The sequence below is a fragment of the Heptranchias perlo genome, chromosome 24 (genome assembly GCF_035084215.1).
Source record: "Heptranchias perlo isolate sHepPer1 chromosome 24, sHepPer1.hap1, whole genome shotgun sequence".
NCBI lineage: Eukaryota > Metazoa > Chordata > Chondrichthyes > Hexanchiformes > Hexanchidae > Heptranchias > Heptranchias perlo.
This window is the reverse complement of record NC_090348.1, coordinates 28,957,230-28,972,990: the sequence shown is the minus strand read 5'-3', so window position 1 is coordinate 28,972,990 and position 15,761 is coordinate 28,957,230. Positions and strand designations below refer to the sequence as shown.

Genomic DNA, 15,761 nt, shown 5'->3' with positions numbered 1-15,761 from the left:
CGACAAAAGAAACACTGATCAAGACAGGCTTTTTAAAGGGACAGTACACTTAAACAACAGAACCTTTCTTTTTCGGGTCTCTGTCTTTTAAACGTTTGTCTAGTCACTTAATTCTATCCATATTTTGTTTTTACAGTACTGTCTCCATAAAGCAATTAGTTCTTTGGCTGTGGTACCACTGTTATTTTTCCAAATTAATTCCTGAGCCTTTTTTGGCGGCATCTAAGTTTTTATCAATAGTTCCTGTTTATATCCAATCATCAGGAACTTAAACCCTGACTACCCTCAGTGATATTAACCACTGACCTACCGCTTACAAGTTATTCCCTCAGTACGTACGCTGACCCTCAGCCGGAGCTGACCCCCAGTGATATTCGACCACTGACCTCTTCCTGCTATTTCTGTGTATTCGCCAGACTGACCTGAATCTTGTAAGGACGCCACACGAGTGTTAGCGATTGGACGATTCGTCGTCAGACTGACGGATTGGAGGAAAACCGATGTAGTAAATTAAGACTACTTAAATCGGGGCGCCATTTCCTTCCTCCATGTCTGAGATAATCCGCCTCTTACTCCGCGAACTCTCGGTGAACGACCGTTAAGACCCCGTCCGTGCCTCCAAATGACGATCCGGATTCTTTCCCCTCAGTCTGGTTCAGTAAAAACTGAAGTCGAATACATTTTAAAGTTCAGCACAACTTTAATAGCAGGGTTCTTAGTCTGCAGCATTGATTTGGACTCCTGATAGAGTCCCTCTATGCTGGCAGAGCAAGAACAAAAACATACAGAAATCCACACGTTTTTATACAAATCAATAGGGTTGGAACATACTTAACGAGGGTCAACACCAATCATAAGCCGGGCACAGGTTGTCATGCGAGGTTACATTATTTCCGGCCAATCATAAATCGTCCATGTGCTGATCATGTTGCTGTTAGACATCAAAGGGGATACTTCCTCACCTTCCAACTTGGAATGTTCTTCCCTGTTCCTTCTGTTCCTTATCTCCCAACCTGGAATGTCTTTCAACTTTGGCTAAGCTCGTTACCTATATTGATCTGCCATAAACATGGAGACATTCAGACCAGTCCTTGAATCACATCAAAGACTCTACATTGCTAAGACCATGCAAACCTGCTGACTACGCAAACATATGGCCCAGCAGGAGGCCAGGTCACCTGTACCAATCTCAGTTACTAACTAATTAACCCTTTCTAACCATTTTGCATTCTGCTTCTTTGCCACGTAGGCATTTTAATATTTTACCGAAAACTGACCACGTAGGGATTCTCATATTCACCGGTATATTCAAAACTGTTTACTTGACAGTCCCACTAAAAATGAACTGTAAATCTAACCTTGCTAAGCCATACGGTAACTTATGGCATTGAACATAGCTAGTATCAAGAGAAGCTAGCTCCGGCTGAGATTTTGCTGTGCTAAATTATATTTAAAAAGTATAACAATTTACGCTCTGTCCGTTAATAACTGCTACATGAGATTCTCAGTTTGGTTAAGAAATTAAATAAAAGTATTGCTGTATCATATTTTAAAATGATTTACAAAGAGTTGGCTTAGTTCTTAGAGTTGCGATCCTTTTATTATTTTATGCACTTGAAGAGTTAAGTGGAAGGATATCTACTATAAATATACAACTGTATTATATGATTGATACTTCTGTGCTTCTTTATCTTCTGAAACAAAAAATAAAATAAATCCTATTTCCAGTGGAATTTGCAATGCATTTAAGGGGTCTGACACTCGGCATGAACCCTACCTCAAATTCCTCCCTCGCCCATCCAGATTATGTAAATTCCCCCCCTGCCCATGGCAGAATTCCAGGTTAATGGGCCAGATTTTCCTATCAAAGTGATGGTGGAGGTTAATGGCGCTCGTTGGTATTAATGCATAAATGGTACGGCAACTTCAGGTGAGGAGCAGATGCGCGGTTAAATGCAAATATCCAAAAGTTGCTGTCCGAGTTGCACCGCTCTGCCGTTAGCTTCGTGAAAACGGCATTTCGCTGTCTGCCTCACCATTGACATACATTGAATGTCCTGAAGTTGCTGTATTTGCACAGTAGATACAAACTAAACTCGCCACAGATATTTAGGGCTAGTAATTACAAGCGTAAGTGCCCTTATAACGACAAGGTAAGTGTCACTGACTGCCAATCAACCTCTCTGGCACCGAAAATTAACTATTAGAAGTGTGGTGTCTCATTCCTTCAGGTTGTGAATTGTTTTAGGAGATTTTAAAAATGTCAAATTTAAACTTTAAAAATGTTTTTCTTTTTCTTTCTCTTTTTTTCCTCTCTCTCTTAATTCAATCTTTCTTTCTGTACCTCATTTGCCATTGAATTCACCCCCTTTAATTCAACTTCTTTCTCAGTCCTTTCACTGTTTATTTCCCAATCCTTAATGACAGCAAAATGGCAGAAATATTAAATAATTACTTTTCCTCAGTATTTATCAGGGAGACTAACATGGTGGGCATGGCATTAGAAGAAAAGATCAAAAAAGATATAAAGACATTTAAGATAGAAAGGGGGGAGATAATTGATAAATTAGTCTAACTTAGAGAGGATGAAACCCATGGTCCGGATGGACTGCATTCGTGCATATTAAAAGTAGTTAGGGAAGAGATAGCAGATACTATTACATATATATAAAAGTTCATTAGAAAAGAGAATAGTGCCAGAGGACTGGCTGACAGGTAATGTGATTCCTATATTTAAAAAGGGAGTTCAAGTCCAGGGAACTATAAACCAATTAGCTTAACGTTGGTGGTAGGAAAGATAATGGAATCCTTACTCAAAGATGTAATAGAAAAACATCTAGAAACCAAAAATATAATAAATAGTCAGCACGGATTTCAAAAGGGAAAGTCATGCTTGATCAACCTTACTGAATTCTTTGAAGAAGTAACAGAAAGGGCAGACAAGGGTAATGTAGTAGATGTCATATATTTTGATTTTCAAAAGGCCTTCGATAAGGTACTGCATTGTAGACTCATGACTTAAGGTCAGAGCATGTGGAGTCAGGGGACAAGTTAGCAGAATGGATAACAAGCTGGATACAAAACAGAAAGTAGTGGTTAAGGGTAGTTACTCAGACTGGCAAAAGGTGGGAAGTGGTGTTCCACAAGGATCGGTGCTGGGATTCCTGTTGTTCACCATTTACATAAACAATTTGGACTCGGGAATCGGAAGTACAATTTCAAAATTTGCGGACGACACCAAATTGGGGGGTGTAGTTAATACTGAGAAGGGCTGCAACAAATCGGCAAATAAATTTCAATATAGATAAGTGTGAGATGGTACATTTTGGTAGGAAGAATAAGGAGGCCACATACTCCTTGGAAAATAAGAGTCTAAATGGGGTAGACGAGTAGAGGGATCTGAGGGTACAGATACACAAATCACTTAAAGTAGTGACAGAGGTTAATAAGGCCAGAAAAAAGCAAGCCAAGCACCAGGGTTCATTTCTAGATGAATAGAATTGAAAAGCAGAGAAATTATATTAACTGGTATAGAACCTTGGTTAGACCATACTTGGAATACTGTGAACAGTTCTGGTTTCCATATTATAAAAAGGATATAGAAGCATTGGAGAAGGTGCAAAAAAGATTTACTAGGATGATACCAGAACTAAGAGGTTATACCTATCAGGAAAGATTGAACAGGCTGGGGCTCTTTTCTCTGGAAAAGAGAAGACTGAGGGATGACCTGATAGAGGTCTTTAAGATTATGAAAGGGTTTGATAGGGTAGACATGGAGAAGATGCTTCCACTCGCGGGGGAGACCACAACCAGGGGCCATAAATATAAGATAGTCACTAATAAATCCAATAGGGAATTCAGGAGAAACTTATTTACCCAGAGAGTGGTTAGAACGTGGAACTTGCTACCACAAGGAATGGTTGAGACGACTAGCATAGATGCATTTAAGGGGAATCATAGAATCATAGAATCATAGAAGTTACAACATGGAAACAGGCCCTTCGGCCCAACATGTCCATGTCGCCCAGTTTATACCACTAAGCTAGTCCCAATTGCCTGCACTTGGCCCATATCCCTCTATACCCATCTTACCCATGTAACTGTCCAAATGCTTTTTAAAAGACAAAATTGTACCCGCCTCTACTACTGCCTCTGGCAGCTCGTTCCAGACACTCACCACCCTTTGAGTGAAAAAATTGCCCCTCTGGACCCTTTTGTATCTCTCCCCTCTCACCTTAAATCTGTGCCCCCTCGTTATAGACTCCCCTACCTTTGGGAAAAGATTTTGACTATCGACCTTATCTATGCCCCTCATTATTTTATAGACTTCTATAAGATCACCCCTTAACCTCCTACTCTCCAGGGAAAAAAGTCCCAGTCTGTCTAACCTCTCCCTGTAAGTCAAACCATCAAGTCCCGGTAGCATCCTAGTAAATCTTTTCTGCACTCTTTCTAGTTTAATAATATCCTTTCTATAATAGGGTGACCAGAAAGGATAAACTCGCTAGATAAACTCACGAGGGAGAAAGGAATAGAAGAGTATGCTGATAGGATTAAGTAAAGTAGGGAGGGAGGAGGCTCGTGTGGAGTATAAACACTGGCATGGACCTTTTGGGCCAAATGGCCTGTTTCTGTGCTGTACATTCTATGTAATTCTACGTAAATCTCATTGGTTAAGGAGATACACAATTGCTTGCCGTGTTCACTCAGGTCTCAGATGCCCTGTTTCCCTCACTATGCCGTTTTCAGCTGTTATCAGCTTGCACTTTCAGCTTAGTGGGCAAAAAATTTCAGCTAAAGGGTGCAGACGCTGTTAGATGTCTCACTCCAGAAAAATCTGACCCATAATCTTTTATAATTGCGAATAACTGAGAAAAAAAATGTTTTTGGTAAGAGAGAAGGAAACAATAAGTAAATAAATTAAGTAGTTATATTGTTAGCAAATACTGTAAATCCATTGTGGGAAGTAAAGCAAAATATCTTCTTTTTTGAATAACCAGGAATAAGAAGTTTTGGAGAGGGAAGAACAAACAAGTTACTTACATCTTAAGAAAGTTTTGTAAAGTGATAGGTAAATAACATTACAAATATATTTGTGAGGCTTGTATCTTTCAGTATCCTGTAAGGCATGTAACATTTTCACCTCAAGTTATACAATCCTGTACTGTACAAATAGCCAGTTATCGTAACTAAGGTGACACATGTAACTACATAAATCCCATGTTAACAGGATCACTAATAGAGGTACACTGTGAAGGTAATGTTGAGGAACTCGGGTTTATCATTGTCCAGGAAGTATATTCTTCTTTGATCACTGAAAGCAAAGAGACAAATGTTCCTGAATTGTGCATTAACTATCTTTAATTAATAACAATAATATTTATTAACAGTAAATTAGTGCTGAACTACCCAGCAAATCAATGGAGGACAATAATTCAGATAAAGGTTATACCAACAGAATCAGATTGTGTTGATAAAATGTATTACATGCCACAGAAACTTGCTGTCCATAAATCAATAAATTCCATAGACAGTGAATATTCCCCAGTGTTCTACAAATTTTAATTGTATAGTTATTTCTTATTTATATATGATTTTATTTGCTGGTAGCTTTAGTATTACCTGAAAGGAATAACTGTGAAAAGTCAGTTTTGCATTTGCTTACCCTCAACACAGTACCAATAGGATAAATCAACCAGCACAAGCTGGATCAAAGCAACATCTAAGGTAGACAGAAGCAGATATTATAAATGTGCTTGACTTAAGCTTCAATATGTGATAAAAGTAGGTTAGTCAACTTTGGGCATAGAAAGCATCAATTTTAAAATTAAAAAGCAAGATAAGTATCTTCACCCATTGGCAATAAATAAAATGTTTTAGTGCTTAAATGGGAAGCTAAGTCTATTGGGAATACTTTATGTTCAAAGTACTCTCCCATTTTAGAAAAAATACCATACTTACAAAATATTTTTTTAAAGTCAATTTTCTGAGCTGTGTGGAGACCCTTAAGTCAAGCTGACATGTAACTGGTGGCTGAGCCAAATGGACCCAGTATATCTGGGGAGAGAAGGAAATACTGAAGTAAGGAGGGCATCACTCTACCTTTAGGATCTTCATATCCTCACCCCCATCCACAATTGTATCCATCAATAAAAAAGAGATGGTTTTTAGCATAATATGAAAAATATAAGATTATATTAATTTCTGAGATGCAATGATTTCAACAGATTTGGTTACAATTTTTCATTCTTCAACATACAGAAATGATCAATGATACACTTACCACAGTCTGTGAAGAAAATTCCCTTCTCAATATTTCCAACACCAAGCAGAATTTCAGTGCAGAAGAACGTCAGGACATTCTCCTGTCATTGTTAATGCTTTTTGGTTCTGTGCTCCTCCATTAGTTTGATTTTGAATTATTTTGTTGAAGGACATTTTCAGTTTATCTACCCTTTTAATATCATGAACGGTTTGAAGACATCTTACTGATATCTTTTATGGTGGCTTTATTGCATTTAATAGTTTGGTAATTGGCCCCAAGGGATTCTGTAGCTCTTTAGTGGTGCCAAACATTTGCTGAGTTTTCTGACAATTATGGTTTCTTCATTGCTTATGACACTCTCCTCACAATTTTCTAATAATGCTGACAGTGTGCATCTGTATATATTTTACACATATCAAGAGACTCACTCTTGGCTTGTTGTGATACTTAAACTGTGATCATTTGTGGTATTATCTTTATGTCAGCAGAAAATGTGTTATATAGGGACTTGGGAACAGGAGTAAGCCATCCAACCCCTCGAGCCTATTGTCATGCTGACTAATTCAGTAGACAATGTTGAGTGGATTTCTTTACGACTACTGGTCAAAAATGCTCTTCTGCCTGCAACCTTGAAAATAACTTCCAAATTTTTTCTCGTAATCTTAATTGATACTTTTGATTTGTTTTATTTTCGAAAGGGTTTTTTATCCTTTTTAAAAATATTTTTTCTTCCTTTGTGCTCTCCTGGGCCATGTGTCTGGTAGCTGAGAGGCAGGTGAGTAACATATTTCTAGGCATCCAGCAATGTTGCTATTGACTGACCTGTCAGGTGGTGCAATGGCCTACTTATGACTCACCGACTAATCTTCCCTTTCCCTGTGGAGAGGTGCCTGACCTCCACTTGGTACCTCTTACAAGTCTATGATTGGGAACTCAGTCAGGTTGGTGTTGCAATGCTTCATGGTGCCTTGTGTTGGTGCTCTGTGATGTTGTTACTCTGGTTCATTTGGTTTGTAGGGTGTGAGGCTACAAGTTTGATGATGAGCAAATGGCTTGGGGTTGATCTTTTTCTAACAACTATCTTAAATGTCTTTATATCTTTTTTGATCTCTTCTTCTAATGTCATGCCCACCTTGTTAGTCTCCCTGGTAGATACTGAGGCAAAGTAATTATTTAATATTTCTGCCATTTTGCTGTCATGACCTGAGAGTTTATCATGTGTATCCCTTAGTGGCCCTATCCCTATCCTGATTTTTCTTTTGTTATTTGTGTCTGTAGAATACTTCACTATTTTTTTTATATATTCCTTGATAATTAGGAAACAGCTACAAAATTAAATTATTTTTCTTAAACTTCTTTCCTAACCTTTTTGTATTCCCTTTTGTCATCCTCTCCTTTGTTGTCTATGTACTTAGTGTATGCCTTTTTCTTTAGTTTCAATTTTATCCTTATTTCTTTATGGTGTACGATTACTGGCTAGTTTGTTCTTACTTTTTAGTGGGATATATTTCTCTTGGACTCTATTGATCACCATTTTAAATGTTTCCCACTGTAAATTTTTCCAATTTATTTTCACAGAGCTACAAAAAGAGAGTATGAAAAGAAACTTGCAAGGGATATCAAAACCAATACGAAGAACTTTTATAGTTATATTAGGAAAAAGAGAGTGGTCAGGAGCAGTGTTGGCCCCTTAAAAACTGAAAGTGGGGATATTGTCATTGACAATGAGGAAATGGCGGACATGTTGAATAATTACTTTGCGTCAGTATTTACAGTAGAAAAAGAGGATAGCATGCCGGTAATCCCAAGAAAACTAATATCGAATCGGGGACAGGGACTTGATAAAATTAACATAAGTAAAGCAACAGTAATGAAGAAAATAATAGCACTAAAGAGTGACAAATCCCCAGGACCAGATGGTTTCCATCCCAGGATTTTAAAGGAAGTAGGTGAGCACATTGCAGATGCCCTAACTATAATCTTTCAAAGTTCTCTAGATTCAGGAACTGTCCCTCTGGATTGGAAAATTGCACGTCACTCCGCTTTTTAAGAAAGGAGAGAGAGGGAAACCAGGGAATTATAGACCAGTTAGCCTAACATCTGTTGTCGGGAAATTGCTGGAGTCTATAATTAAGGATAGGGTGACTGAACACCTCGAGAATTTTCAGTTAATCAGGGAGAGCCAGCATGGATTTGTGTAAGGTAGGTCGTGCCTGACAAACCTGATTGAATTTTGAAGAGGTGACTAAAGTAGTGGACAGGGGAATGTCAATGGATGTTATTTATATGGACTTCCAGAAGGCATTTGATAAGGTCCCACATAAGAGACTGTTAGCTAAGATAGAAGCCCATGGAATCGAGGGAAAAGTACGGACTTGGTTAGGAAATTGGCTGAGCGAAAGGTGACAGAGAGTAGGGATAATGGGTAAGTTTTCACATTGGCAGGATGTGACTAGTGGAGTCCCGCAGGGATCTGTCTTGGGGCCTCAATTATTCACAATATTTATTAACGACTTAGATGAAGGCATAGAAAGTCTCATATCTAAGTTTGCCGATGACACAAAGATCGGTGGCATTGTAAGCAGTGTAGATGAAAACATAAAATTACAAAGGGATATTGATAGATTAGGTGAATGGGCAAAACTGTGGCAGATGGAATTCAATGTAGACAAATGTGAGGTCATCCACTTTGGATCAAAAAAGGATAGAACAGGGTACTTTCTAAATGGTAAAAAGTTAAAAACAGTGGATATCCAAAGGGACTTAGGGGTTCAGATACATAGATCATTGAAGTGTCATGAACAGGTGCAGAAAATAATCAATAAGGCTAATGGAATGCTGGCCTTTATATCTAGAGAACTGGAGTACAAGGGGGCAGAAGTTATGCTGCAGTTATACAAAACCCTGGTTAGACTGCACCTGGAGTACTGTGAGCAGTTCTGGGCACCGCACCTTCGGAAGGACATATTGGCCTTGCAGGGAGTGCAGCGTAGGTTTACTAGAATGATACCCGGACTTCAAGGATTAAGTTACGAGGAGAGATTACACAAATTGGGGTTGTAATCTCTAGAGTTTAGAAGGTTAAGGGGTGATCTGATCGAAGTTTATAAGATATTAAGGGGAACGGATAGGGTGGATAGAGAGAAATTATTTCCGCTGGTTGGGGATTCTAGGAGTAGGGGGCACAGTCTAAAAATGAGAGCCAGACCTTTCAGGAGTGAGATTAGAAAACATTTCTACACACAAAGGGTGGTAGAAGTTTGGAGAACTCTTCCGCAAACGGCAATTGATACTAGCTCAATTGCTAAATTTAAATCTGAGATAGATAGCTTTTTGGCAACCAAAGGTATTAAGGGATATGGGCCAAAGGCAGGTATATGGAGCTCGATCACAGATCAGCCATGATCTTATCAAATGGCGGAACAGACACGAGGGGCTGAATGGCCTACTCCTGTTCCTATGTTCCTAGTTCCATTCTTATCCGGTCAATGCCCTGTGGGTGGCGGAGAGGGCCCAGGGGCTATGTGGCCGGGTCCTGCTCCGACTTCTTGTGTTCTTTAGATTTGTGGTTGGGATCAGATCAGCCATGATCTTATTGAATGGCGGAGCAGGCTCGAGGGGCCGATTGGCCTACTCCTGCTCCAATTTCTTATGTTCTTATGTTCTTATCCCCTGAAAATTAGCTATTTTCCAATTTATTACTTTGATCTTTGTCTTACTTATATCCTTCTCAATCTTCATCTTAAACCTTATATAATCGCTATTGTCTAGATGTTCCCCTACACTTGCTTCTCTTTTCTGTTCTGGATCATTTCCCATTACTAGATCCAGCAGTGATTCCTCTCTTGTTGGGCTTTTTATACACTGGGTAAGAAAGGAGTCCTGCACACATTGTAAAAACTCCATTCCCTGAACCCCTTTACCTACCTCTCCTTGCCAGTTTATTTGGAGATAATTATAATCTCCCCATGATTATTATTCCATGTCATTTACTCATTTCACGTATTTGTTTACATATTTCTTCCTCCACCTCCTTTCCACTATTAGGTGGTCTGTAGTATACCCCTATTAGCATGATCGATCCCTTCTTTTTTATTTCAATCCATATGGATTCTGTTTCTATCCTTCTGTTAGTTATGTTCCTTATTTCTACTGACATTATGTTATCTCTAATTAGCACAGCTATACCACCCCTCTTATTCCTTCCTCCCCTATCCTTTCTGATTATGTTATAGCCCGCAATATTTAGTTGCCAGTCCTGTTCTTTATGTAGCCATGTTTCAGTTATTCCAACTACATCTGGTTCCTCGCTACGGATTATTGCCTCCAGTTCCCCCGTTTTATTTTGGATGCTGTGTATATTGTACAGGCAGTTTAATTCATCTTTAATAATTTTTCCTTTTACTTTATTTTTTAACAGTCCTTTTGTACTTCTGTTTCATAACTGTGTTTATTCCTTGATCGTTTATGTTATCTTTATTCCTTACTCTCATCTGACCTTTACACTCATCTCCTGTTTCTTTTATCTTTAAGCTTTTGTTATTGCTACCAGATCCTTCTTTGATTCATTGCTTCCAATTCATATACTAAGATCACTAAGCCTAAGACTGAAACTTTAATTTTGTTGCAACATAAAAATGTTAATAAAACGCACAAAGTTTTAAAAAAAGCCATGCTACTTTAGTTACTTTATGTATTCTCTTTTCAGACCACTGTTCAGTATCACAGAATGACAGTATGCAAGAGTTCAGTCTCAACAGCAGGCAAGGACCTTATTAACTACCCTCACCAATTTCATAGTATGATACAGCACAAAGGGAGGCCATTCAGCCCATCTTGCCTCTGCCGGCTCTTTGGTAGAGCTATCCAATTAGTCCCATTCCCCTGCTCTTTCTCCATAGTCATGTAAATTTTTCCCTTCAAGTATTTATCCAATTCCCTTTTGAAAGTTATTATTGAATCTGCTTCCACCACCCTTTCAGGCAGTGCATTCCAGATCATTACAACTCGCTGCATAAAAAAATGCTTCCTCATCTCGCCTCTGGTTCTTTTGCCAATCACCTTAAATCTGTGTCCTCTGGTTACTGACCCTTCTGCCAAAGGAAACAGTTTCTCCTTATGATTCATGATTTTGAAAACCTCTATAAAATCTCCTTTTAACCTTCTCTGCTCTAAGGAGAACAACCCCAGCTTCTCCAGTCTCTCCACATAACTGAAGTCCCTCGTCCCTGGCACCATTCTAGTAAATCTCTTCTGCACCCTCTCTAAGGCCTCGACATCCTTCCTAGTGTGGTGCCCAGAATTGGGCACAATACTCCAGCTGAGGCCTAACCAGTGTTTTATAAAGGTTTAGCATAACTTCCCTGCTTTTGTACTCTGCGTCTATTAATAAAGCCTGGGTCTCCTATGCTTTTTAACAGCCTTCTCAACTTGTCCTTCCACCTTCAAAGATATGCAGGATAATATGAGAGATTCTATTGTGGCAGTTTTGAAAGATGCATTTTTTTAATCTTAAGGGTTAATATAAAATTTACAAAGAACCTTTAGCTATGCATACTTCAGTTCTGTCCTGATAAAACCTTTTATGCCATGAAAGGAGTTGAGTACCTTTGTAAAACATTCATAAAGGATCTTGCCAAAGAGATTAGAGAAACTTTTGACAGTGGCAGTGTTCTGGTATCTGAAGGCAAATGTAAATCACAGTCTTTTGAATAAAAGGTGATGAAAGAATATAAAAAGGTTAGTTTCACAGACATACATAAAAAGATGGCTTGCATAATAAAAGTAAAGCACATGCATAAAATTAACTTTTCATAGCTTCAAATCAAGCTAGCCTTAAAGGTCTGTAAATCTTTTCCTGAGGTGGAAATTGTTGAAGTACCCAGGAAAACACTCATTTCAGATAATGCATTTTATTTGACAGTGTTTCAGATAGAATATCATAAACAAGATTTCTGTAAAAGTTAATTTATCCATAGTGGTGCATTTCATAAAAATAGTTGCTCACTTACAGTCTTTATGACTAATAATACATGGAATCATATTTATAGAGATACTGTACAAGGTAAATTCACAGCTAACACTACACAGCAATATTGATCCAAAGGGTAAGTGACGTGCCATGTTCACAGATCATTTTGATTACAGATGGCATAAAGCAATTACTGCACAAGTAAAAGCTGTGAACTGTGCAAAATATAGTTTGCTTATGCAATCGTAATCCCAGTTTTTCATAAATCTAAAATCAGAGAGTAATACAGGTACGTGCACTACAATACAGAAGCATTGTCCAAAACCTGATAATACTGTATCTTTATTGGCAGAAATCAGATTTATGGCTAGGCCAGAGGATAAAGTAGGCAAAACCTTGCTCAAGCTCACCGTAAGTAAACTTCTTCAATGTGAAAATCAACTCCATTATTTTATTACTATTACACTATTATTGTGCTTGGTTCACTGATATGAATATAGGGGTTGGGCTGCTTTGATACAAGATGCAATTTAAATTAAATATGTTAGCTTGTGTTACTCTTAGTGACAAGGCCCTGCCATTATTTAGAACAACTTTAACCCCTGGGCTAGGCATTTGTTTTGAAAGAAAAATATTTACAGTAATTCAGCTTCATGTAAAGACTTCCATTTTTCTTCAGTGCCTCATTCCTTAGTGCAGTTTTACTTAAGGCCAGACTCTAACAACTAATGTCCCCACTAGTACAAAGATTACTGATACAACGCATATCACTGCAGCATACAGATGAAGCAAATCCTTCATACATTAAACATTTTTTTTAAAACTAAAGCACCAATATTGTTCTTGCTCTCTGATGTTAAGTTTACCAACATAATCACACTGCACTGGTCCATATAGTTCACAGGTTTGGCTCATGGATGCTGCCACTGGCCCCACAGCAAGTGTTAGAACTGTAAAACTTCAGTTTATTGATGGTTCAAAATGCTGCTGGTTGCTTTTTTTAAAAAAAAAGTATTTCATGCCCAAACACGTCATTGCCCCATTGTGTATTATTCCCTTTATATTGTTAATGCAAATGCTTCCACTTTATAAGGCTGGGTTGGGTGACTGTTCAAATTAAGTTAAAAATACAAGATAAATAACGTGATAAGAGGAAACATTGGGAGAATGCCCTGCATCTATCCTATAATGGGGAGAATAACATATTAGTACTTTATCTGCCCATGGTGGCAGCACCAGATGTCAGTGTACTGGGGTACTTATCGGAACCAGGGATTTTCCAAGGCCCAGGCGAGACAGTTGACTTCTGAGATACAGTGTTATTACTGTGAATAGCAAGATTTGAACGTGCATGCTCCTCACTGGAGATCTTTTTGGGTTCTCCATCAAGGTCTTTGTTGACCTGTTCTAAGGCATTTGCGTGGAAGTTACCAACATCACCAGTATCAGTCTCTAAGTCAAAATCTGCCGATTTCACCTTGTGTTTATGTATATCCAGCAATTTTCTCTCAGTGGTATCTGCAACTTTGTGATCCCCTTTTATGCCAGAAGACCTTCCCCTCCTTGGAGCTGGGGACATGGATCTACCACGTTTATGCTTCTCATTGTTTGTCTCATCAAACTTGACCTCCCCTGATTTAGTCTCCGTAAAACATTTCCTCCCAGTTGCCCTGTTCTCAGAGGTGGTCCTGCCACCATCTGTCTTTTTACTATTTTCCTTAGAGAGCCTCGGAAGGTTCTTTTTAGAAGTTCGATGTTGCTTCAACTTATCCACTTTTCCTGGGCTCTCTGATCTGTCTCTCCTTCTCCTGTCACGGTGATCTGCAGAGTGCTCCCTTCTCACAATGTCACGTTCTTTCTTGGTGTCCCACAATGTCTCTGGGGCTAGCTGGTGAATGGAATCACAGGTTGGGGCAGAATGCGATGATGATGATGGTGATATCAGATCATCAGGGATTGTGGTTATTTCCGACAGGCTTGGGGAGCCTGCAGAGGAAGCATTCCAGGAGCTGTGGTTGTCTGCTGAAACAATAATTTAGAAGTGTCAGTCTAGGGTTTTATTCAATAAATGACCTTGCTATGGCGATAAACATGCTCAAATGTCAATTTAGGCATCATCACTATTTTTCTGTGTTGTGCATTTCATTTACAATCCCTCATTTGTAATTGCCTTAACTTTAAATTGCCCTAATTTATACACAACACATAAAATAAATTACCAGTAACTGAAGATAAATATATGAAAAAAGCACATAATTAAATTACATTCCAAATACAAAGTAAATACATGTAGTGACTATTAGCTACTTGTAACTAATTCTTCTTTTAGTATTTAGTACAAAATGCCCTGAGTTTGAGATAGTCCTTACAATGTGATATTAGTAGGTGACATTTAAAAACCAAAATGTAGCAATGAAGAATTGCATGAATTTCCACCGTTCTTATTAAATATTTAATGCTAGACAAAATAGGTGAAAATGCACAGCAATTTGAAAGTTCTAATTTCCTATATAAGTTACACTTGTGTCCAATATTCCAAGGATCGCTTGTCTTCCTTTGTTCCAATTTTGCACATTTTAAAACAAAATAACAGTGTAGCATCTTAGTCTGCTATTAGCTGTCAAACTCTACAAAAATTTTTTAAAAAATGCTCCCACTCCCAATCTACAGGACCTAGATTTGTCTGATTTTTTTCCAAATAGCTTTTGTATTTAAAGGTGCATTCCTTCAGCTAGCATGGCGATGTTGAGCACTGTCTTCACCCTTAAATTACAAAAAAAAATATTCATTTAAAATAACGGTTGCAGTCTTGTTGAAATTTAGAACTAATCCAAGGATCAGAATTTCAAGTCTAACATTAATGAGAGGAAAATCCAGATAACAAAAAGTGCATATCATATGAGTAAGATTTACAAAAGTTATTTTAGTCCTTAGACTTCCAACAGGTCCAGTTTAATATTAACCCTAATCTACAAAACAAAAGGTTTAAAAATACAATTTTAATTTGAAAACTAAATACTTTAATTCTGCTCATCTTGCCTTTGAAATCTCCCATTATTTTTCTCCATTTCTCTCCATCTTATTTTTATTTTTTTTAAACATGGTTAACTTTTTTATACCTTAATTCTTTTAAAAATTAACAAAATGTTTTCCTCACCATCTTTCTATTTTTCCTGGCTCCCGCCATCTATTTTGGAGGTGGGAGGAACTTGGAAAAAAATTGATTTTGATTGGCTTTTAAAAAAAAAAGCCTTTAGAGCCAGTTTTTAGCCAATCTTAAAGCAAAAGTGAAACGGACCTGGCCACATCATAAACCTGAGACGGTCAATCTATGACGTGTAAAACATATTAAGACCAGGACTGTGAATGGACAAGTGTACTGATCAGTAATCTACAGAGCTGAAATGTACCTGGATGTGTAAATGTGCTAAATGATGTGATATTTTGTCGAAATTGAATGACTACTTTCAAATGCAACAACTGAGAGTTTCCTCAGAGATGCATCCACTCCGCCATCATAACATC

The 15,761-nt window shown here is 38.0% G+C and overlaps 1 protein-coding gene across 18 annotated transcripts in view; it reads right to left on the bottom strand.

Annotated features, from left to right (window-relative positions):
- Positions 1-11,783: 11,783 nt before the first annotated feature.
- The window catches only part of magi2a (membrane associated guanylate kinase, WW and PDZ domain containing 2a), a 595,536-nt gene continuing 591,558 nt past the window's right edge, over positions 11,784-15,761 (bottom strand). For 5 of the 18 annotated variants that reach the window (XM_068004947.1, XM_068004954.1, XM_068004953.1 and 2 more), the window contains one exon: positions 11,785-14,255. In XM_068004947.1, the coding sequence (XP_067861048.1) occupies positions 13,450-14,255 (806 nt within the window). In that variant the 3' untranslated portion in view covers positions 11,785-13,449. Of the gene's footprint in view, positions 14,259-15,761 lie in introns of all 18 variants that reach the window. The other 13 variants (XM_068004946.1, XM_068004952.1, XM_068004951.1 and 10 more) reach the window with 5 other exon arrangements.